This window comes from Pseudophryne corroboree, chromosome 9 (genome assembly GCF_028390025.1).
Source record: "Pseudophryne corroboree isolate aPseCor3 chromosome 9, aPseCor3.hap2, whole genome shotgun sequence".
Taxonomy (NCBI): domain Eukaryota; kingdom Metazoa; phylum Chordata; class Amphibia; order Anura; family Myobatrachidae; genus Pseudophryne; species Pseudophryne corroboree.
Window position 1 is genome coordinate 162,908,535 of NC_086452.1, and position 25,595 is coordinate 162,934,129.

Below are 25,595 nucleotides of genomic sequence, written 5' to 3' on the forward strand. Positions count from 1 at the left end.
TACGGTCCGGTTTCTACAAGCCTACGGGTGGCTCATCAACTGGAAGAAATCCTCCCTGGTCCCTGCTCAGAGCATGGTGCACCTGAGAGCGCTGTTGGACACTCACAACCAGAGGTTCTTGTCTCAGGAGAAAGTCCTGAAGCTTCAGGACAGGATTATTTGCTTCCTTTCTCGTCCGCAAGTGTCGATACATTCGGCAATGCAGGTGCTGGGCCTCATGGTATCAGCATTCGACATGGTAGAGTATGCTCAATTCCATTCTCGCCCCCTCCAGAGGCTAATTCTAGCCAAGTGGGACGGCCTACCTCACCGGATCAGGTCTCACACGATCTCATTGACTCCGGAAGTTCGTCTGTCGCTGCTCTGGTGGCTCCAGGACCAACAATTGTGCAGGGGACGTCCCTTCTTGATATCCAACTGGGTCCTGTTGACGACAGATGCCAGTCTAAGAGGTTGGGGCGCGGTGCTGGAGCAGCACTCCCTTCAGGGTCGGTGGACCAAGGAGGAATCTCTCCTTTCGATCAACATTCTGGAATTGCGGGCAGTCTTCAATGCGTTGAACCTGGCCCAGCATTTAATTCAGATCCGTCCTGTTCAAGTACAGTCGGACAACGCCACCACAGTGGCTTACATAAATCATCAAGGCGGCACTCGAAGCCGTTTGGCAATGAAGGAAGTCTCACGGATTCTACGTTGGGCGGAACGCCATCTACCGGCAATATCGGCAATATTCATTCCGGGAGTCCTGAATTGGGTAGCGGACTTTCTCAGTTGTCAGGACGTGCATGCCGGCGAGTGGGGCCTCCATCCAGAAGTGTTTCAACTCCTCGTGGAAAAGTGGGGTCTTCCAGATGTGGATCTGATGACGTCTCGACACAATCACAAGTTTCCGGTCTTCGAAGCAAGGACAAGGGATCCTCAAGCAGCATTTGTGGATGCGCTAGCGGTGCCCTGGAGGTTTTGGCTGCCGTACGTGTTCCCTCCGGTGTCACTCCTGCCCAGGGTAATTCGGAAGTTCAAGCAAGAAAAAGGAAATCTGCTTCTCATAGCTCCGGCGTGGCCCAGATGGCACTGGTTCTCAGAGCTGCAGAGCCTATCGTCAGAGCGTACAATTCTACTTCCACAACTCCCAGACCACCTCCTACAGGGCCTCTGTGTCTACCAGGACCTAGCCCGGCTGTCTTTGACGGCGTGGCTCTTAAAGCTTCCGTCTTGAGGGCTAAGGGTTTTTCTGAAGAGGTCATTAAAACTATGTTGCTGGCCCGGAAACTGGCTTCTGCTCGGATTTACCGTAGGGTCTGGTATTCCTACATTGTTTGGTGCTTATCTAACAATTATGACGCTTCCAAGTTTAGTATAGCCAAGCTTTTGGCTTTTCTGCAGCAAGGTCTAGAGTTAGGCCTGCGTCTGGCCTTCCTCAAGGTCCATATTTCTGCCTTGTCGGTGTGGTTTCAGAGAAAAATTGCGACTTAACCTGATGTTCATACTTTCACTCAGGGTGTGTTGCGTATCCAACCTCCCTATGTCCAACCTGTGGCTCCTTGGGACTTGTCTGTGGTTTTGGAGGCATTGCAAGAGCCTCCATTTGAACCCCTTAGTTCAGCTGACCTTAAGTGGCTTTTCTTTAAGGTGGTGTTCTTGCTGGCTATTGCCTCTGCTGGAAGAGTTTCGGATCTGGGTGCCTTGTCTTGTAGTTCCCCATATCTCATTTTTCACCGTGACCGGGTGGTTCTTAGGACACGTCCCGGATATTTACCTAAGGTGGTTTCTTCGTTCCACCTTAATCAGGAGATTGTGGTTCCGGCCTTCGTCTCTCCTGATTTGTCTTCCAAAGAGCGGTCTTTGGATGTGGTACGGGCTCTCCGTATCTATGTGAAGAGAACTGCTTCTGTTAGGAAATCTGATTCTCTCTTTATTCTGTTTGGATTTCACAAACGGGGCTGGCCTGCTCACAAGCAGACTTTGGGCAGATGGATTAGAATGGTGATTGCACATGCTTATGTGAGGGCTGGTCTGTCAGCTCCTGCTCACATTACGGCCCATTCTACTCGGTCTGTTAAACCTTCTTGGGCGGCCCGCCGTGGTGCGACCCTTGAACAATTGTGCATGGCGGCTACGTGGTCCTCAGTGAACACGTTCATTAGGTTCTATGCCTTGGATACCGCTGCTTCCTTTGGACGCTGGGTTCTTGTGCCCGCTACTGTGCGTCCCCTCCCATAAGGAACTGCTTTAGGACATCCCCTATGTCTATCCTTGTGGAGCCCAGTGTCACCCACAGCAGAAAACGAGTTTTATGGTAAGAACTTACCTTTGTTAAAACTTTCTGCGAGGTACACTGGGCTCCACAAGGCGCTCACCCTGACGCACTTAGCTTCTTTGGGCTGGTATGGCATTAGCCGCTGACACTTCTCCTGTCGGGAGAGTGTGGTGTTTGGGGCAACTGGCAGTTGTCGTCTCTTTTACTAGCTACTGCATTTGGGCTGGTTAACAAAACTGAGCTCCTGTGCACGGAGGCGGGGTGATATAGGAGGTGGCGCTATGCATCTTGGGAAGAAGGTCAAATCTTTTGAGCCTGTTTGTGCTTCGGATCAAGATCCTACTCTACACCCCAATGTCTATCCTTGTGGAGCCCAGTGTACCTCGCAGAAAGAGTTTTAACAAAGGTAAGTTCTTACCATAAAACTCGTTATAGGTAGCTTCGTCGCCATTATGGGGGGGGGGGGGGGGGGCGGAGCTACATCAGTGCGGCATTTTGGCGCCTTCCTCTGCGTAAGCAGCAGTCTTACACAGCTCCTCCAGACTCTCACGCTGGATCACTGGTACAGGGTGTTTAGTTAGGGGGAGAACCGCTATTTGTGCGCACATTCATTCCTCTGAGAGATTTACATTGTAAAAACAGCTCTCACTGTTAGATTAAAACGCTGACAACCTCACTGGGGCTCTGCAGCGTGGTGTGTGCTGGGTCTTATTTGTTTCTCCTCTCACGTGCAATAGGGCAGGATTGCATTGTTATAAGTCTGTTGTATGTGTACTGTGTGTTTTCATAATGGTTAAAACAAAAGTTGTGTGTGTCATACCAGATTTTCCTCTCTCTCATCTGATTCCATATCATGTGTGCAGTGTAGTCAATCCTCACAAAATGCTGAGGACCATGAGGGGGGAGAGTCATGAGCCCACCTGGAATGGGGGCTATCAAAACTATGATGTCTGATATGTCTACTCGGCTCACTGCCAATGCCAATAAAACATGAGAACTGCAAAAGCAGTAGCAGATCTAGCTGCCAGGGCTGATGTCCCCCATCATCCCTGTCTTAAACAGGTGCACAAAAATGTGTTTTGCCTGCACTTCTATCAGATTCTGATGATATACAGGATGATGGGGACGATGAAGATCCCTTAAGTGAGGATTCTACTCCTACACAGGGTATTGAACTCCTCATTTTACCTATTAGGGATGTGCTAAAGCTCCCCCTAGAGGACGCTGCAAATCAGCAGTTTTTTGTTTTGTTTTTTCCCCTCCCTCAAGACAAACTGACTGTCACATTTCCTGATACTAAAGAATTAGATTATTTTATTTATGTTGGCCTGGAAGAATCCATATAAAAAATATCCAGTGTCAAAATGGTTTTCTCTTACGTCCTAGAGGATGCTGTGGACTCCAAAAGGACCATGGGGTATAGATGGGATCCGCAGGAGCTTGGGCACACTAAAAAGACTTAAGACTGGGTGTGAACTGGCTCCTCCCTCTATGCCCCCTCCTCCAGACCTCAGTTAGACTTTGTGCCCAGGAGAGACTGGATGCACACTAGGGGAGCTCTCCTGAGTTTCTCTAGGAAAATACATTTTGTTAGGTTTTTTATTTTCAGGGAGCCCTGCTGGCTACAGGCTCCCTGCAGCGTGGGAGTGAGGGGAGAGAAGCAAACCTACTTCTGTGAGTTTCAAGGCTCTGCTTCTCTGCTACTGGACACCATTAGCTCCAGAGGGTTCGATCACTTGGTGCGCCTAGCTGCTTGTTCCCGGAGCCACGTCGTCACCCCCTCACAGAAGTCAGAAGTCGGGTAAGTATGAGAAGAACAGAAGATTTCAGGACGGCAGAAGACTTCAGTGATGGAAGGTAAAGCACTGCGGTAACGCTGTGCTCCATGCTCCCACACACACATCACCAACGCTTGTCACTGGGGGGGGGGGGGGCGCCCTGGGGGGCATGTTACTGAGGTTACTGAGCCGGCAAAAGATCGTAGGTGCCGAGGCACTTTATTACAGACCCCCGCCGGGCATTTTTTGTATGTTTAAATTTGGCGGGCCGAAGCCGCGGGGAAGGGGGCGGAGCTTCGGTCCGCGGCTCACTCGCGCGCCATTTTCTCCCTACACAGCACAGAGGGAGAGACGCTGCTGGGACCTCCACGTTTTCTGCAAGTATAGGGGGCATCTCCAGTGGGGAGCCGCTGTGGGGTACCAGTTGTGAATTATAAGGCAGCGCTGGGTATACTTAATCTTCTGTGTCCCAATACAGGCGCTGGGGTGTGAGCTGGCATACTCCCTCTGTCTCCTCTTCTGGGCTGAATTGTGGGCCTGTCACCTTGCTGGGACGGTTCTGGGTGTTGTGGGTGTCGGTACTGCGTGTCGACATGTCGGAACCTGAATGTTATTCACCAGAGGAGGTTATAGGAGGTGGGGATGCGGGGCTAGAGCTAGCACGGTCGACGCAGCCGACTCCTGATTTACTAGCACTCCTTACTACAATAAATTCCAATGTAGCTTCTTTAGAGGTTAGATAAGTCTGAGTCACAGACCCAGGTGTGGAAGAAATCTATGGAGGAGGCTTTATCTCGGGTACAGACCCCATCCGGGTCCCATAAGAGGCCTTTTACTCAGGTGGGTTATACGGATACCGACACGGACTCTGATTCTGAGGTCGATTTCACTGAGGCGGCGTTACATCCATGTTTGGTTAAGAGTATTCAGTACATGATTGTGGCTATAAAGGATGTGTTGCAGATTTCTGATGAACCTGCGGTGCAGGAAACAAGGATTTGCTTATTCAAGGGGAAGAAACCTGAGGTAAAGTTTCCCCCCCTCTCATGAAATTAATACTCTTTGTGAAAAGGCTTGGGAATCGCCGGATAAGAAATGGCAGATTCCCAAGAGGATTCTTACGGCGTATCCTTTTCCCTCTGATGACAGGGAAAAATGGGAGACATCTCTCAAAAGCTCTATCCCGTTTGTCTAAGAAGGTGGTGCTTCCATCTCCTGACAAGGCAGCTCTCAAGGATTCGGCGGATCGCAAGTTGGAGACGTGTCTGAAGTCCATTTTCGCTAATACGGGTGCATTGCTCAGACCTGCTGTGGCGTCGGTATGGGTGAGTAGTGCTATTGCTAAATGGGTGGAGAATTTAGCTAGTGACATGGATACTCTTGGTAAAGATAATGTCCTTCTAACTCTTGGTTATATTAAGGACGCTGCAGATTACCTGAAGGACGCGGCAAGGGACGTCTGTATCTTGGGATCAAGGACCAATGCCATGTCGATATCTGCCAGGAGGGCCTTGTGTATCCATCAGTGGAATGCTGATGCCGACTCCAAGAGGTCTATGGAAGCTCTACCCTTTAAAGGTACGGTCTTGTTTGGGGACGGCCTGGCGGACCTAGTCTCGACCGCGACTGCGGGTAAGTCCTCTTTTCTTCCTTATGTTCCCAGACAACAGAAGAAGGCACCACATCAGCAAATGCAGTCCTTTCGTCACAATAAATACAGGCGTGGAAAGGGTTCGTCTTTTCTCGCCTCAAAGGGTAGAGGACGGGGAAGAAAAATTCCTGCAACCTCAGGTGCACAGGACCAGAAGTCCTCCCCGGCTGCTACCAAGTCCACCTCATGACGCTGGGGCTTCCCTGGGGGAGTCCGGACCGGTGGGGGGCCGTCTTCCGGTATTCAGCCAGGTCTGGATTCAATCAGACCTGGATCCTTGGGTCTCAATAGTGTCTCAAGTATACAAATAGTATAGAAATAGTGTCTCAAGGATACAAACTGGAGTTTCAGGAGATGCCCCCTCACCGGTTCTTCATTTCGGCATTACCAGTGGTTCTTCCGGACAGGGAGGTGGTCCGGGCGGCCATTCAAAAATTGCGTCTACAGAGGGTCATTGTTCCCGTCCCAGCGGGGGGAGGGGTTCTACTCGAGCCTCTTTGTGGTACCGAAACCGGACGGTTCGGTCAGACCAATTCTAAATCTAAAATCCCTCAATCCATACTTGAAAGTCTTCAGGTTCAAGATGGAATCCCTTCGAGCGGTGATTGCCAGCCTGGAGGAGGGGGATTTTATGGCGTCAGTCGACATAAAGGATGCCTACTTACATGTGCCGATATATCCTCCGCATCAGGCTTTCCTCAGGTTTGCGATACAGGATTCTCATTACCAATTTCAGTCGTTGCCGTTTGGGCTTTCCACGGCTCCGAGGATTTTCACCAAGGTCATGGTGGAAATGATGGTTCTTCTTCGCAAACAAGGGGTTTCAATTATCCCGTACTTGGACGTTCTCCTGATAAAGGCGAGGTCCAAGGAACGATTGCTGACAAGTGTAGAGTTGTCTCTATCGGTTCTGCGACAACACGGATGGGTCCTCAATTTGCCAAAATCCCAGTTGATTCCGACCACTCGGCTTCCTTTTCTGGGCATGATGCTGGACACGGAGTTACAGAAGGTATTCCTTCCAGAAGAAAAGGCTCTGGAATTGCAGACGATGGTCAGAGAACTTCTGAAGCCGACGAATGTGTCGATCCATCATTGTACTCGGGTTCTGGGGAAGATGGTTGCGGCATATGAAGCCAATCCATACGGCAGATTTCACGCCCGCGTGTTTCAGTGGGACTTGCTGAGCAATTGGTCCGGGTCTCACCTACACATTCACCGGAAGATAAGTCTATCTCCCAGAGCCAGATTTTCTCTCCTGTGGTGGCTACAAGCTCATCACCTCCTGGGGGGACGCCGATTCGGTATCCAGGATTGGGTACTTCTGACAACAGATGCAAGTCTCCGGGGCTGGGGCGCAGTCACCCAAGGGAGAAATTTCCAGGGAAAATGGTCGCTCCAGGAAGCCAGTCTCCACATAAATGTTCTAGAGTTAAGAGCCATTTACAACGGCCTGCTCCAAGCAAGAAGTCTTCTTCAGGGTCGACCGGTCCTGGTACAGTCAGACAACATCACAGCGGTGGCCCATATTAACCGGCAAGGCGGAACGAGGAGCAGAGCAGCAATGGCGGAGGCCACAAAGATCCTTCGCTGGGCGGAACAACACGTCAGCGCACTGTCAGCAGTTTTCCTACCGGGGGTGGACAACTGGGAAGCGGATTTCCTCAGCAGACACGACCTCCATCCGGGAGAGTGGGCTTTGCACCAAGAGGTATTTGCAGAAGTGACAAGACGCTGGGGATTTCCGTTGATAGACATGATGGTGTCTCAGCTCAACAAGAAGCTCCCGAGGTATTATTCCAGGTCAAGGGACCCACAAGCCACGGCGGTGGACGCCCTGGTGTCTCCGTGGGTCTTCCAGTCGGTGTATGTGTTCCCTCCTCTTCCTCTCATTCCAAAGGTGCTGGGGATCATTCGTCGAGCAAGGGTTCAGGCGATTCTCGTCGTCCCAGACTGGCCAAGAAGGGCCTGGTACCCGGATCTTCAGGACTTACTGGTGGAAGATCCTTGGCCGCTTCCTCTAAGAGAGGATCTGTTACAGGGTCCATGCGTGTTTCCGGACTTACCGCGGCTGCGTTTGACGGCATGGAGGTTGAGCGCCAGATCTTAGCTCGTAAGGGTATTCCCAGGGAGGTCATTCCAACTCTCATTAAGGCTAGGAAAGAGGTTACGGCGAAACACTATCACCGTATCTGGAGGAAATATGTTTCCTGGTGTGAGGTTGAAAAGGCTCCTGCGGAGGATTTTCGCTTGGGTCATTTTCTCCACTTTTTACAGGCGGGTTTAGATGCAGGCCTGAAATTGGGTTCCATCATAGTGCAAATTTCGGCTTTGTCTATTTTCTTTCAAAAAGAGTTAGCTGCCCTCCCAGAAGTTCAGACTTTTGTAAAGGGTGTAAGGCATATCAATCCACCGTTTGTACCGCCTGTAGCGCAATCCACCGTTTGTACCGCCTGTAGCGCCATGGGACCTTGATGTCGTCTTACGGTTCCTCATGTCTTCCTGGTTTGAAACTTTGCGGACGGTTGAATTAAAATTTCTCACTTGGAAGGTAGTTATGCTTTTGGCGCTGGCATCTGCCAGGCCGGTATCGGAATTGGCAGCTTTATCTCATAAGAGCCCGTACTTGATTTTTCATGCGGATAGGGCGGAGTTGAGGACTCGTCAACAATTTCTACCAAAGGTGGTTTCGTCAATTCACATTAACCAACCTATTGTGGTTCCGGTAGCTACGGAAGAAGTGGCGATTCCAAAATCTCTGGATGTTGTAAGAGCGTTAAAAGTTTACGTTTCTAGGACAGCTGTTACTAGGAAAACTGAAGTGTTGTTTGTTTTGTATGCGGCCAACAAGGTTGGTCATCCCGCGTCAAAACAGACTATTGCACGCTGGATTTGTAGAACGATCCAGCAAGCTCATTATTCGGTGGGGTTGCCGGTGCCGAAGTCGGTTAAAGCCCATTCTACCAGAAAGGTGGGCTCATCTTGGGCAGCTGCCCGAGGTGTTTCGGCACTACAGCTTTGCCGAACGGCTACTTGGTCGGGTTCGAACACTTTTGCTAAATTCTATAAGTTCGATACCCTGGCCGATGAGGACCTGGCGTTTGCTCAGTCGGTGCTGCAGAGTCGTCCGCACTCTCCCGCCCGTTCTGGAGCTTTGGTACAATCCCCATGGTCCTTTTGGAGTCCCCAGCATCCTCTAGGACGTAAGAGAAAATAGGATTTTGGTACTCACCGTTAAATCCTTTTCTCCTAGTCCGTAGAGGATGCTGGGCGCCCGTCCCAGTGCGGACTATTACTTGCATTATATATTTTTTTACTGGTTAAGTTAGTTTATACACGACTTGTGTATTGGTTTGTTGCAGCTGGTTGCTGGAGTTTTATGCATACTGTTATCTGGTTTGGCGTTATTCCGTTTGTACGGTATGTTTATGTTGTGGGCTGGTAATTTTGTAGCCCTTCGTTAAGACAAAAATCTTTCCTTGTAATGTCCGTCTCTCCTGGGCACAGTTCCTATAACTGAGGTCTGGAGGAGGGGCATAGAGGGAGGGCCAGTTCACACCCAGTCTTAAGTCTTTTTAGTGTGCCCAAGCTCCTGCGGATCCCGTCTATACCCCATGGTCCTTTTGGAGTCCCCAGCATCCTCTACGGACTAGGAGAAAAGGATTTAACGGGGAGTACCAAAATCCTATTTTTGCATACATTCCCCTTTGCCCCTAATGGTAGAAAATTTTGGGATTCTCCAGCTGTAGACGTTTCAGGCTCTCCCCTCTCTAAGAAGGCAGTACTCCCAGCTCCGAGCTCCTTTATGGTAAAAGACCCAGGGGATAGGAAAATTGAAGCTACACTGAAATATATCTACATTGCTGCAGGCCTATCTCAAAGCCCGGTTATTGCAGGTTGTTGGATGACACATGAAATTCACTCCTGGGCTACTCAAATTCAGGAGGGTCTCTTGGGTGACATGTCCCTAGTTACTATGGTGACTTTCCTAAAACACATTCAGGACACAGTAAGAGTCCTTTGTGACTCCCTAAAAGAGATTGGCAATATTAATGCTAGGACTACTGCTATGGCTGTGTCAGCACGTAGAGCCATATGGTTACGACAGTGGATTGCAGATGCTGACTCATAACGTAAAGTGGAATCTCTTCCATTTACAGGTGAATGGCTTTTTGGAAGCGAATTGGACGCATGGATCTCCACAGCTACTGCTGGCAAATCCGCGTTTCTTCCTTCGAGGGCTCCGCCTGCTAGACGTACCTACCAGGGACTGTGTAGTCAGTCCTTTCGGTCCACCAAATTTTGATCTAGGGCCAGAGGTGCATGAAATGCAACTAGAGGCACCAGGGGTAAACCTAAGAAACCAGCCGTTGCCGGCTCTCAACAGAACACTAGTTCAGCATTTGCCCAACCACCCCGCGAGGATCTCGAGGTGGGAGCCCGGCTACGTTACTTCAGCCACATCTGGGAAAGTTCCTGCCAGAGTCCTGGGTAAGGGACCTTACTTCTCAGGGTTACAAGTTGGAGTTCGATGGTGCTCCTCCCGAACGATTTTTCAAATCAAGCTTACCAGCTTTGGATAATATGCGTGTTACGCTACTACAGGCCATCACAAAGTTGGTCTGGTCCCAAGTCATTGTTCCAGGTCCCCTGCATCAGCAAGGGAAAGGTTACTACTCCAGTCTGTTTTTGTGCCTAAACCAGACGGGTCTGTGAGGCCAATTTTGAACCTGAAGTCCTTGAATACTTATCTAAAGGTGTTCAAATTCAAGAAGGAATCTTTTGAGAGCAATGATCGCAGGCCTGGAACGTCAGGAATTCTTAGTATCCCTGGATATCAAGGACGCCTTCCTTCGTATTCCAATTTGGCCTCCCCATCAGGCCTATCTGAAATTCGCCCTGCTGAACGATATGGGCTTACGTCTGGGTTCCATTAAGGTCCAGATTTCAGCTATCTCCGTTTTCTATCAGAAGAAATTGGCAGTGTTGCCAGAAGTTCAGACCTTCTTGCAAGAAGTACTCCATATACAACCTCCCTTTGTGCCGCCTACGGCACCCTGGGATTTGGATGTAGTGTTGAAATTTCTACAGTCCTCCTGGTTTGAACCTCTGATGACGGTAGATGACAAGTACCTCACGTGGAAGACTGTGATGTTACTGGCCCTGGCTTCTGCTAGATGTGTCTCAGAATTGGGGGCCTTATCGTATAAAAGTCCGTACTTGGTCTTTTACGAGGGCAGAGCGGAGCTCTGGACTTGACAGCAGTTCCTGCCGAAGATTGTTTCGGCGTTTCATCTGAATCAACTTATTGTGATTCCGTCCTTTTCTGACGCTTCTGCTCGTCCGTAGACATTGGATGTTGTGCGTGCCTTGAAGATCTACGTCAAGCATACAGCTCGGATCAGGAAAAGTGATTCCTTGTTTGTGCTCTATGATGCGCAGAAAAAGGGTTGCCTTGCTTCTAAGCAGTCCATTGCTCGTTGGATTCGACTTAGTATCCAACAGGCCTATGTATCTGCAGCCTTACCTGCTCCTAAGTCTCTAAAAGCCCACTCTACTAGATCGGTGGGCTCTTCCTGGGTGGCTGCACGTGGAGTTTTGGCCTTGCAACTGTACCGGGCCGCTACTTGGTCGGGGAAGAACACCTTTGTGAAGTTCTACAAATTTGATACCCAGTTTGGGCAGGCGATGCTGCAGATGTCTCCGCACGTTCCCGCCCATTCTGGAAGCTTTGGGACATCCCCATTGTACTAATGTGTCCTCAATATCCCTTATGGATGCTAGAGAAAATAGGATTTTAAATACCTACTGGTAAATCCTTTTCTCGTAGTCCATAAGGGATATTGGATGCCCGCCTCTGTGCGGTGACTTTCTGCAGGTTCTCTGTTAGGTGTTACATGTTCAGCCGTTGGTGTTTTGTTGCCAGCCGTTGCTGGCCCAGTAGTGTTATGGTGTGCTGGTGTGTAAATCTCACCACACTTCTCGTTGTTATGTTACTTCTCTCAAGTATGTAATTTCTCCTTCGGGCACTGTTTTACCTTTAACTGCCTGTAGGAGTGGGCATAGAGGGGAGGAGCCAGCACACCCAGTGTAAGAAATTTTAAAGTGCACTGGCTCCTTTGGACCCCGTCTATACCCAACGTACTAATGTGTCCCTAGTATCCCTAATGGACTACGAGAAAAGGATTTACCGGTAGGTATTTAAAATCCTATTTTCACATTAAAAACTGGGTAGAATGGGGGGTGGGATAAAAATATTGGTGAAAATCTTAAAAAAAAAAAGTGAAACCCCCATTTTACACAGCTGTGGCATTTTCGCGGCTAATTGGATACCCTTCTAGGTCTTATCACCGGATTGTACTGCTCTGTACCATCATTACAGAAAGTCTTCATAGTACCCCTGGGATTACTAGTACTTGAAGTTGAGAACCACTGAATTAGATTAACTTCAACCTCCTGCTTTTTAAGTTGATGCAAACGTTAGTTGATAAAGATCTGAAAACCGCATAGGTGCAGATTTGAAACTATTGTGATAAAAAAATAATCACAAACCTTTTTAAATCTGATAGCAGAATAAGGTTTTTTTTTTGTTTTTTTTTTGTTTTTTGTTTTTTAAATCTGCAAACGTCTAACTTGTGTTGGTTTCTAGAGTGATCACTTTCAAGCACGTTTTCCCTTCTTCCTGACTTTCCTTGTGTACAGTATGTTTGTTGTGTAGTGTACCCAGTGGAGGGTAATTTTGAATGCCAAAGCTTTATAAAATATAAACTGGAACTACATTTTAAGTTGTGTGTGTTCGTACACTTTGCTATGCTAGGTGTATGAGGACACATCTGTACAACCATTCTTTGTAAATTTGCACCTTATTTGCACTCCAGACACAGCAAATCTATTCCAGAGACACTGTGCTGTGACTTTAAATTAGTTTTAAATATGTACAGTACCAGTCAAAGGTTTGGACACACCTTCTCATTCAATGGTTTTTATTTATTTTTGTTATTTTCTACATTGTAGATTAATACTGAAAACCTCAAAACTGTGAGAGAACACACATGAAATTATGTTGTAAACAAAGTGTTAAACAAATCAAAATATGTTTTATATTTTGGATTCCTGAAAGTAGCCCCCTTTTGCTTTGATGACAGCTTTGCACACTCTTGGCAATCTCTCAGTCAGCTTCATGAGGTAGTCTCCTGGAATGGTTTTGAATTAACAGGTGTGCCTTGTCAAGAGTCAATCTGTGGAATTACTTGTCTTCTTAATGTGTTTGAGACCATCAGTAGTGTTGTGCAGTGGTATGGTTAGTACACTGTGGAAACCCCTATTTGACTATTGTTGTAATCCATATTATAGCACAAACCACTCAGCTCATCAAAGAGAAACGATAGTCCATCATTACTTTATGACTGACCTGAAGGTCAGTTGATACGGAAAATTTAAAAAACTTTGAATCCTGAAGTGCAGTTGCAAAAACCATCAAACGCTAAGATGAAACTGGCTTTCATGAGAACCGCCCCAGGAAAGGAAGACCAAGAGTAACCTCTGCTGCAGAGGTTAAGTTCATTAGAGTTATCAGCCTCAGAAACTGCTACTTAGCAGCACCTCAGATTAGAGCCAACATAAATTCTTCACAGAGTTCAAGTAGCAGACAAATCTCAATATCAACTCTTCAGAGGAGACTGCGTGAATCAGGCCTTCATGGTCGAATTGCTGCAAAGAAGCCACTACTGAGGATGAACAACAAGAAGGAGAATTGTTTGTGCCAAGAAACACAAGAAATGGACATTAGACCAGTGGAAATCTGTACTTTGGTCTGATGAGTCCAAATTTGAGATTTTTGGTTCCAACCGCCGTGTCTTTGAGATGCAGAGAAGGTGACCGAATGGTTTCTGCATGTGTGGTTCCCACTGTGAGGCATGGAGGAGGAGGTGTGATGGTGTGGAGATGCTTTGCTGGTGACACTGTTGATTTATTCAAAATTCAAGGCACACTTAACCAGCATGGCTACCACAGCATTCTGCAGTGCCGTGCAATCCCATCTGGTTTGCGCTTACTGGGACCATAATTTGTTTTTCAACAAGACAATGACCCCAAACACACCTCCAGGCTATGTAAGGGCTACTTGACCAAGAAGGAAAGTGATGGATTGCTGCGTCAGATGACATGGCCTCTACAAACGCCCAACCTAAACCCAATTGAGATGGTTTGGGATGAGTTGGACCGCAGAGTGAAGGGAAAGCAGCCAACAAGAGAACAGCACCTCTGGGAACTCCTTCAAGACTGTTGGAAAACCATTCCAGAGACTTCCTCATGAAGCTGATTGAGAGAATGCCAAGAGTGTGCAAAGCGGTCATCAAAACAAAAGGGGGCTACTTTTGAGGAATCTAAAATATAAAACATATTTTGATTTAACACTTTTTTTTGTTTTTTTTTTGTTTACAACATAATTCCATGTTTGTTCCTTCATAGTTTTGATGTCTTTAGTATTAATCTACAATGTAGAAAATAATTAAAATAAAAACCATTGAATAAGAAGGTGTCCAAACTTTTGACTGGTACTGTAAGTTGCAGATAAAGCGGAACAGAGCTTGGTGTGAAATAAAGCCGCAACCACCGTGTCGTAGCACTTCATATACAGATTCAGACTCATTTGTACACAGATTTCCTATATCAAATTAATCTGTACGGTATTGTGAAGCTGTTTTGATATATCACATTGCGATTAAGATGCAATATTTGAATTCAGTGATTTGGCGTGACTCTGTGGAGAGACTTTATTTTTTTTTTTTTTTGTTCCTTCCAACTACTAGAGGGTGATTGTATCTTCTATGCATTTTGCAGAGCTGTTTCTATACAGGCTAAGAGATTTATACTCTTTATTGTCTATTGTTTTATTTATCACCAGATATTTATGTAGCGCATAGATATTCTGCAGATCTCTACAGAGAATAGTCATTCACATCAGTCCCTGCCCCAGTGTAACTTACAATCTATATTCCCTACCCCACACTAGTGGTCATTTTTGTCAGCAGCCAGTTAACCTTCCAGTATGTTTTTGGATTGTGGGAGGAAACCATAGTACCCCATAGGAAACCCACGCAAGCATGGGGAGAACATACAAAGCCCACACAGGTCAGTAATGGGAATCAAACCGAAGGCCTCTGTGCTGTGAGGCAGTAATGCTAACCATTACATCAACCATGCTGCCACTTACCCTTTTTATAAATCATTTAACTATCTGCATCCTTTTCACTTCCAAAACGTCTTTATACTATTCTGTGTGTTTTTAATACTTATTTGAAGAGGGGATGTCGACTGTGTTAGGTATTTTCATCTGCAATGTCCATTTTTAATGTAATCTGCTGGCCTCAGATGCCACAAATTGGCACTTCATGATATAATCTGAAGGTGGTTCCATGAACATGACAATGAGTTTAGACTACTTCAATGGCCGGACAGTCACCAGGTCTATAGATGTGTCCTCTTACAAGCTCTAGGTGCACCAAGTAGCTCCTCCTGGCTTGCTAGGGTCCTTGCGACTAATGCCCCCTACACACTCGGCGATCCGCCGAGCTGCCCAATGGCGGATACGGCCGACGGGCGACCCGGGGGGGGGTGCAGTTTCTTCACTCCCCTTGTCACCCGGCTCCATAGCAGTGCATGCTAATATGGACAGAGATTGTCCATATTGGCCTGCATTCATAAGCGACCCAGCACCAACGATGAACGAGCGCGGGGCCGCGCATTCGTTCATCGTTGGTGCCTACACACTGAACGATATGAACGAGTATGTTCATATCGTTCAGTTAGATCTTCAAGTGTGTAGGGCCCTTAGGCTGTGGTAAATGTCCTTTTTTCAAAAGTTGTCTTATTCACACCTCTAAGAACTACAGAAAGCAACAAAACTACATTTCTAGCATAACCTAACCATTGGGGCTTGCGGTACTTGTACATCTGTGTGATACTAAGTTGCAAATCCGTGTCAAAAAATGTTCTGATACGAGTGGCTGCGGCTTTTCCTTCCACCACAGTTCGTTATGCTGAGTCAGCAATTTTTTGTATATAGGTTGTGCACCTTTGTACATTAATGTGCAGCCAACATGGTAACATGAACCACAATCTTAAAGGAATGTTCGCAGTTTCTTATTGAATTCATACTGTTCTGGGGCAAAAGGGTGTCTTGCGCAGTACTAGTAAAATGTACCTAATAAAGTGGCTGCTGTGTGTATGTGTATATATGTAACGGTGTTAATCATCTTGGTTATTCACATCAATTCTGAACTATTTTAGCCATTAGTTCAACTTCATTCTCTCTCTATTTGAAAAATTACGTTAAAATAGTTTTTGGAACGCTCTAATTTAGCAGGTCTTTTTTAAATCTGTAAATTCATAGGCTGACCAGATTGTATACTGTATAGTAGTCTCATTGACCCTGGAATGTGTGGGATATAAAGCATTTCACGCACATTGGCAGTACAGTCATAAACGTGATGAGTTGTGCCGTGAAATGCTTTAAGTAGCTTTCCATGCTTGACATCCCTGCACTGGCGTTTCACGGGTCCCATATTGCTTGTCGACAAGATGTATGTTTTCTTACACGACTTCATGGTGCAGCATGTGTGTTAATATTGTCATGTATAGCAAACATGGGGTAGTTTTGTGAAAATTGTCACTTAGAGGTACATTACTAAATGGAAGCTTCCAATATAGAAGTATTTTTGCAAACCAAATTTCTCTAACGTCCTAGTGGATGCTGGGGACTCCGTAAGGACCATGGTGAATAGACGGGCTCCGCAGGAGACATGGGCACTTTAAGAAAGAATTTATATTCTGGTGTGCTCTGGCTCCTCCCTCTATGTCTCTCCTCCAGACCTCAGTTTGAATCTGTGCCCGGACGAGCTGGGTGCTGTTCAGTGAGCTCTCCTGAGCTTGCTGTAAGAAAGTATTTTGTTAGGTTTTTTATTTTCAGGGAGCTCTGCTGGCAACAGACTCCCTGCATCGTGGGACAGAGGGGAGAGAAGCAGCCCTACTCTCTGAAGATAGGTCCTGCTTCTTAGGCTACTGGACACCATTAGCTCCAGAGGGATCGTACACAGGATCTCAGAGCCGCGCCGCCGTCCCCCTCGCAGAGCCGGAAGACAGAAGCCGGGTGAGCATGAGAAGCAAGAAGACTTCGAAATCGGCGACAGAAGACTCCAGTCTTCACTGAGGTAGCGCACTGCAGCAGTGCGCCATTGCTCCCACACACCTCACATACTCCGGTCACTGTAAGGGCGCGCGGGGGGGGGGGGGGGGGGGCGCGCCCTGGGCAGCAATTGGGACCTCTTTGGCAAAAGTTTAGCATATATACAGTTGGGCACTGTATATATGTATGAGCCCCCGCCAAGAATTGTACATTTAAGCGGGACAGAAGCCCGCCGCTGAGGGGGCGGGGCTTCTTCCTCAGCACTCACCAGCGCCATTTTTTCTCCACAGCTCCGCTGAGAGGAAGCTCCCCAGGCTCTCCCCTGCAGATACACGGTAGAAGAGGGTAAAAAGAGAGGGGGGGCACATAATTAGGTGCAAAAATCAATATAAACAGCGGCTACTGGATTAACATTAAGTTACTGTGTTATTCCTGGGTTTATAGCGCTGGGGTGTGTGCTGGCATACTCTCTCTCTGTCTCTCCAAAGGGCCTTGTGGGGGAACTGTCTTCAAAAAGAGCATTCCCTGTGTGTGTGTGGGTGTCGGTACGCTTGTGTCGACATGTTTGACGAGGAAGGCTATGTGGAAACAGAGCGGGAGCAAATTAATGTGGTGTCTCCGCCGACGGCACCGACACCTGATTGGATGGATATGTGGAAGGTTTTAAATGATAATGTTAATTCCTTGCATAAAAGGTTGGAAAAAGCTGAAAACTTAGGACAGTCAGGGTCTCAGCCCGTGCCTGATCCTATGTCGCAGAGGCCGTCGGGGTCTCAGAAGCGCCCACTATCCCAAATTGTTGACACAGATACCGACATGGATTCTGATTCCAGTGTCGATTACGATGATGCAAAGTTACAGCCAAAATTGGCTAAATCCATCCGTTATATGATTATAGCAATTAAGGATGTGTTGCACATCACAGAGGAAACCCCAGTCCCTGACAAGAGGGTTCATATGTATGGGGAAAAGAGGCAGGTGGTGACCTTTCCCCCTTCACACGAGCTAAATGAGTTATGTGAAAAGGCTTGGGAATCTCCAGATAAAAAACTGCAGATTTCCAAACGGATTCTTATGGCATATCCTTTCCCGCCAATGGACAGGTTACGCTGGGAATCCTCCCCTAGGGTGGACAAGCTTTAACACGCTTATCCAAGAGTGTAACCCTGCCGTCACAGGATACGGCTACCCTCAAAGATGCTGCTGATAGAAAGCAAGAGGGTACCCTGAAGTCCATTTATACACATTCAGGTACCTTACTGAGGCCTGCGATCGCGTCGGCCTGGGTGTGTAGTGCTGTAGCAGCATGGACGGACACCCTGTCTGAGGAACTTGATACCTTAGACAAGGATAATATATTAATGACCCTGGGGCATTTAAAAGACGCTGTCCTATATATGATAGATGCTCAAAGAGACATTAGTCTACTGGGTTCTAGAATAAATGCTATGTCGATTTCTGCCAGAAGGGTCCTGTGGACTCTGCAATGGACAGGTGATGCCGACTCAAAAAGGCACATGGAGGTTTTACCTTGCAAGGGTGAGGAATTGTTTGGGGAGGGTCTCCCGGACCTGGTCTCCACAGCTACTGCTGGAAAGTCAAATTTTTTGCCATATGTTTCCTCACAGCCTAAGAAAGCACCGTATTACCAAATGCAGTCCTTTCGATCACAGAAAAGCAAGAAAGTCCGAGGTGCGTCCTTTCTTGCCAGGGGCAGAGGAAAGAAGCTGCACAACACAGCTAGTTCCCAGGAACAGAAGTCCTCCCCTGCTTCCACAAAATCCACCGCATGACGCTGGGGCTCCACAGGCGGAGCTAGGCCCGGTGGGGGCGCGTCTCCGAAATTTCAGCCACAAGTGGGTTCACTCCCAGTTGAATCCCTGGGCAATAGATATTGTGTCTTAGGGATACAAGCTGGAATTCGAAGAGATGCCCCCTCACCGATACCTCAAATCGGCCCTGCCAGCTTCCCCTCACGAGAGGGAGATAGTGTTAACGGCAATTCACAAATTGTATCTTCAACAGGTGGTGGTCAAGGTTCCCCTCCTTCAACAAGGAAGGGGTTATTATTCGACCATGTTTGTAGTCCCGAAACCGGACGGTTCGGTCAGACCCATATTGAATTTAAAATCCCTGAACATATACCTGAAAAGGTTCAAGTTCAAGATGGAATCGCTGAGAGCGGTCATCGCAAGCCTGGAAGGGGGGGATTTTATGGTGTCTCTGGACATAAAGGATGCATACCTTCATGTCCCCATTTATCCACCTCATCAGGCGTACCTCAGATTTGTGGTACAGGATTGTCATTACCAATTTCAGACGTTGCCGTTTGGTCTTTCCACGGCACCGAAAATATTTACCAAGGTGATGGCGGAAATGATGGTACTCCTGCGGAAGCAAGGGGTCACAATTATCCCATACTTGGACGATCTACTCATAAAAGCGAGGTCAAGAGAGCAGTTGCTGATCAGCGTAGCACGTTCTCTGGAAGTGTTACGGCAACACGGCTGGATTCTAAATATTCCAAAGTCGCAGTTCATTCCTACGACTCGTCTGCCTTTCCTGGGCATGATTCTGGACACAGGCCAGAAAAGGGTTTATCTCCCGATGGAGAAGGCTCAGGAACTCATGACACTGGTCAGGAATCTATTAAAACCAAAACAGGTGTGAGTGCATCACTGCACTCGAGTCCTGGGAAAGATGGTGGCATCATACGAGGCCATTCCCTTTGGCAGGTTCCATGCGAGGACCTTTCAATGGGACTTACTGGACAAATGGTCCGGATCACATCTTCAGATGCATCGGTTAATCACCCTATCCCCCAGGGCCAGGGTGTCTCTCCTGTGGTGGCTGCAGAGTGCTAACTTTCTCGAGGGCCGCAGATTCGGCATTCAGGACTGGGTCCTGGTGACCATGGATGCAAGCCTCCGAGGGTGGGGGGCAGTAACACAGGGAAGAAATTTCCAAGGTCTGTGGTCAAGTCAGGAGACTTGCCTTCACATCAACATCCTGGAACTAAGGGCCATATACAACGCCCTACGTCAAGCGGAGACCCTGCTTCGCGACCAACCGGTTCTGATTCAGTCAGACAACATCACCGCTGTGACTCATGTAAACCGACAAGGCGGCACAAGGAGCAGGGTGGCGATGGTGGAAGCCACCAGAATTCTTCGCTGGGCGGAGAATCACGTTAAGCGCACTGTCAGCAGTGTTCATCCCGGGAGTGGACAACTGGGAAGCAGACTTCCTCAGCAGGCACGACCTCCACCCGGGAGAGTGGGGACTTCATCAAGAAGTCTTCACGCAGATTGCAAGTTGGTGGGAACTGCCACAGGTGGACATGATGGCATCCCGCCTCAACAAAAAGCTACAGAGGTATTTCGCCAGGTCAAGAGGCCCTCAGGCGATAGCTGTGGACGCACTGGTGACACCGTGGGTGTTCCAGTCGGTCTATGTATTTCCTCCTCTTCCTCTCATACCCAAGGTGCTGAGAATCATAAGAAAAAGAGGAGTGAGAACAATACTCATTGTTCCGGATTGGCCAAGAAGGACTTGGTATCCAGATCTGCAAGAAATGCTCACAGAGGACCCGTGGCCTCTGCCTCTAAGACAGGACTTGTTGTAACAGGGGCCCTGTCTGTTCCAAGACTTACCGCGGCTGCGTTTGACGGCATGGCGGTTGAACGCCGGATCCTAGCAGAGAAAGGCATTCCGGATGAGGTCATTCCTACGCTGATAAAGGCTAGGAAGGACGTGACGGCTCAACATTATCACCGTATATGGCGAAAATATGTTGCTTGGTGTGAGGCCAGGAATGCCCCTACGGAGGAATTCCAGCTGGGCCGTTTCCTTCACTTCCTACAGTCGGGAGTGACCTTGGGCCTAAAATTGGGTTCCATTAAGGTCCAGAATTCGGCCCTATCCATTTTCTTTCAAAAAGAATTGGCTTCTCTACCTGAAGTTCAGACGTTTGTAAAGGGAGTGCTGCATATTCAGCCCCCTTTTGTGCCTCCAGTGGCACCTTGGGATCTTAACGTGGTGTTGAGTTTCCTGAAATCCCGCTGGTTTGAACCACTCAAAACGGTGGAATTTAAATATCTCACGTGGAAGGTGGTCATGCTACTAGCCTTGGCTTCGGCTAGGCGTGTATCAGAATTGGCGGCTTTGTCACATAAAAGCCCCTATCTGGTTTTCCATGCGGATAGAGCAGAATTGCGGACCCGTCCACAATTTCTGCCGAAAGTGGTTTCATCCTTTCATATAAACCAACCTATTGTGGTGCCTGTGGCTACTACGGACTTGGAGGATTCCGAGTTGCTTGATGTAGTCAGGGCTTTGAAGGTTTAGTGTCAGGAAAACAGAGTCTTTGTTTATACTGTATGCTTCCAACAAGCTTGGTGCTCCTGCTTCAAAGCAAACTATTGCTCGTTGGATCTGTAACACGATTCAGCAGGCTCATTCTGCGGCTGGATTGCTGCTGCCAAAATCAGTTAAGGCCCATTCCACTAGGAAGGTGGGCTCTTCTTGGGCGGCTGCCCGAGGGGTCTCGGCATTACAGCTGTGCCGAGCGGCTACTTGGTCAGGTTCAAACACTTTTGCAAAATTCTATAAGTTTGATACCCTGGCTGAGGAGGACCTTGTGTTTGCTCAATCGGTGCTGCAGAGTCATCCGCACTCTCCCGCCCGTTTGGGAGCTTTGGTATAATCCCCATGGTCCTTACGGAGTCCCCAGCATCCACTAGGACGTTAGAGAAAATAAGATTTTACTTACCGGTAAATCTATTTCTCGTAGTCCGTAGTGGATGCTGGGCGCCCGTCCCAAGTGCGGACTTTTTCTGCAATGCTTGTATATAGTTATTGCTTAAATAAGGGTTATATTATAGTTGCATCAGGGTTGATCTGATGCTCTGTTGTTGTTCATACTGTTAACTGGGTTAGTTTATCACAAGTTATACGGTGTGATTGGTGTGGCTGGTATGTATCTCGCCCTGGATTATCAAAATCCTTTCCTTGTACTGTCAGCTCTTCCGGGCACAGTTTCTCTAACTGAGGTCTGGAGGAGGGACATAGAGGGAGGAGCCAGAGCACACCAGAATCTAAATTCTTTCTTAAAGTGCCCATGTCTCCTGCGGAGCCCGTCTATTCCCCATGGTCCTTACAGAGTCCCCAGCATCCACTACGGACTAAGAGAAATAGATTTACCGGTAAGTAAAATCTTATTTTAAAGTGGTAATATTAAGTGCAAAACCAGGTTTGTTTTATGCTTAATAATATTGCTGTATTATATTTTGCTGGCAACAATGCCGATAATTGGCGGCTTCAAAAAGCCACCATTTTGTGCATAAAATCCCGTTTTTGGCATTGACATATCAATGAAATTGCATTCTCTTTTAAACAGGTTTTGTGGTCTTGCCTTTCGTGGACCCCTGTCTGTACAAGAAGATTGGATAAAGCACTTGCAGCGTCACATTGTCAATGCAAATCTTCCACGGACTGGAGCGGGCATGGTTGAAGTGGAACCCCTACTAAAGAAGCCCTCCTCAATTTCTGAAACAAATTTCTCTTTAATAATGGCAGAAGCAGCGACATAAGAGCATAATATTAACTAACATGGTTATGTTGGATGTACATTGGGACTTTTATTCATTTTTTTTTTTTTTCCCCTCTTTGTAAGACCACGTTGCTACTATTGTTTATAATACAAAGGATAAAATAAATACTGATGTGCCGTAACATTAGGATGTACTCTCACAAACACTGTGCTTCCTACACGTTGGAAGTACAGCATGATGCTAGAATATATGCCTTTTCCAAATGTTAGACCATATTGTAAACTGAAATCCCCACTGATAATGAAAATACGTCCCCATAAAAAAATCTATACTGAGATCAAGGAAACTTATTGGTTAATTTAGGGCATTAAGTATTACCATAAACTGCTAAAGACTGTTCCATTTACATAGGGCAATCAGTACTATTCTGTACAGATAATATGTATGTTTTTGTTTGTTTGTTTTTTTAAATGACAGACTCTTTTGTACTAAAAAAAAGAAAAGTGGAGGGTGGATTGTTTAACAGATATTTCTGAAAAGTGTAAATAGTACTGGAAATTATTTGTTGTAAGGAAATACTTTTTATTTCGGTCACATTTCTCACTAACTGGTGCATCCATGCTACCTCCTACTTTGTCAACAAAGATATATTTACCCAATGATTTCTCTTCTTTTTTTTTTGTGTAGATTTTGAGGAATCTGTTTGTTTTTTTGTTTTTTTTTAATAGCAAAAGAAATTTAAGAAATTGACCCGATATATCCATTTCTTTTTAATGTTCTCGTAGTCATTTATTCTACTTGGTATTTTATTAAAACCATTTCTGTACAAGTAGCTTTCTCATCACACTGTTTTTAAAATTCATTTACGCTCCACACTTGAGCATTTTAGCAAATGTTTAATATTTCAACATATGAGAATGTTTACAATGAAATTTTAGAACTCGTTTTGGATGTGATTGTGTATGGAAATTGTGTAACACTATGCTCATGCTAAGGGCCTACTTGCAGAAATATTGAAATAAATGTGTTGTGAGGATGGAATTTTGTCATTTAAATGTCTCCGTAAATTATACATGTTCTTCAGCTGTGGTACAGTGCATCTGGAAAATATTCACAGCCCTTCACTTTTTCCACATTTTGTTATGTTACAGCCTTATTCCAAAATGGAATAAAAATTTATTTTTTCCCTCAAAATTCTACACACACTACCCCATAATGACAACGTGAAAAATGTTTTTTTGAGAATTTTGCAAATTTATTAAAAATAAAAAAACCTAAGAAATCCCATGTATATAAGTATTCACAGCCTTTGGTCAATACTTTGTTGATGCACCTTTGACAGCAATTACAGCCTCAAGTCTTTTTGAATATGATGCCACAAGCTTGGCACACCTACCTTTTGGGCAGTTTCGCCTATTCCTCTTTGCAGCACCTCTCAAGCTCCATCAGGTTGGATGAGATGCGTCGTGCACAGCCATTTTCAGATCTCTCCAGAGATGTTTAATCGGATTCAAGTCTGGGCTCTGTCTGGGCCACTCAAGGACATTTACTGAAGCCACTCCTTTGATATTTTGGTTGTGTGCTTAGGGTCGTTATCCTGCTAAAAGTTGAACCGTCGCCCCAGTCTGAGGTCAAGAGTGCTATGGAGCAGGTTTTCATCCAGGATGTTTCTGTACATTGCTGCATTCATCTCTCCCTCTATCCTGACTAGTCTCCCAGTTCCTGCTGCTGAAAAACATCCCCACTGCATGTTGCTTCCACAACCATGCTTCACTGTAGGGATGGTATTGGCCTGGTGATGAGCGGTGCCTAGTCTCCTCCAAACATGATGCCTGGCATTCACGCCAAAGAGTTCATTTTTTGTTTCATCAGACCAGAGAATTTTGTTTCTCATGGTCTGAGAGTCCTTCAGGTGCATTTTGGCGAACTCCAGGCGGGCTGCCATGTGCTTTTTACTAAAGTGTGGCTTCCGTCTGGCCACTCTACCACACTGGCCTGACTGGTGGTTTGTTGCAGAGATGGTTGTCCTTCTGGAAGATTCTCTTCTCTCCACAGAGAGATGCTGTAGCTCTGACAGAGTGATCATCGGGTTCTTGGTCCACTCCCTGACTAGGGCCTTTCTCCCCCGATTGCTCAGTTTGTGCCTCAAGACAGTCCTGTCTCGGAGGTCTACAGACAATTCCTTTGCCTTCATGCTTGGTTTGTGTTCAGACATGCACTGTCAAGTGTGGGACCTTTTATATAGACAGGTGTGTGCTTTTCCAAATCCTGTCCCATCAACTGAATTTACCACAGGTGGACTCCAATTAAGCTGTAGAAACATCTCAAGGATGATCAGTGGAAACAGGATGCACCTGAGCTCAATTTTGAGCTTCATGGCAAAGTCTGTGAATACTTATGTGCATGTGATTTCTTAGTTTTTTATTTTTAATTTGCAAAAAAATTTAAAACTTTTTTCACTTTGTCATGGAGTATTGTATGTAAAATTTTGAGGGGGAAAAATTAATTTATTCCATTTTGTAATAAGGCTGTAACATAACAAAATGTGGAAAAAGTGAAGCAGCTGTCTATGGAATCATAGAGAATTTACTGTCTCATATATATATATATATATATATATATATATATATATATATATATATATATATATATAAATATGTGTGTGTTTTAATGCACAGAATACTGTATACCTTTGCATGTTTATTTTGTAGAATGAGAACTCTTTATTGACAATTACCAAGGAGGTAAGATTATGTATTTTATGGATTATTCAGAATACACTAGAGAACGGTCATCATGGATATTGCAAACTGCTTGTACAGCTTTTAGATTAACGCCATTTAATGAAAACCTTTTCCAGAAATACAGATGGAGTTAGTCTACATTAGAACTACGGTGTGACTCAACACGTGATGTACAGAAAACATGCTTAGGGAGGTGCTCTGCATTGCCTCTTCAGTACATTGTTGGGGGAATTCAATTACCAGTTCAGCATGGAGCTTATTCAATTATCCCTGGCAAACCAGCACGAGCAGTGGATTGTTTCTTCTGCCTAAAAAATCCCCGAAAACTGTCCCGGTTTCATCTGAAAACTGGGATGTTTCTCCTGAAAACAGAGGTTTCACTGAACCTGTTTTTCTCTAACGTCCTAGTGGATGCTGGGGACTCCGTA

The 25,595-nt window shown here is 46.4% G+C and overlaps 1 protein-coding gene across 11 annotated transcripts in view; it reads left to right on the top strand.

Annotated features, from left to right (window-relative positions):
* The window catches only part of ZNF644 (zinc finger protein 644), a 212,403-nt gene extending 188,939 nt beyond the window's left edge, over positions 1 to 23,464 (top strand). For all 11 annotated transcript variants that reach the window (XM_063939931.1, XM_063939922.1, XM_063939921.1 and 8 more), the window contains one exon: positions 22,270 to 23,464. In XM_063939931.1, the coding sequence (XP_063796001.1) occupies positions 22,270 to 22,462 (193 nt within the window). In that variant the 3' untranslated portion in view covers positions 22,463 to 23,464. The remainder of the gene's footprint in view (positions 1 to 22,269) is intronic.
* The last annotated feature ends 2,131 nt before the right edge of the window (positions 23,465 to 25,595 follow it).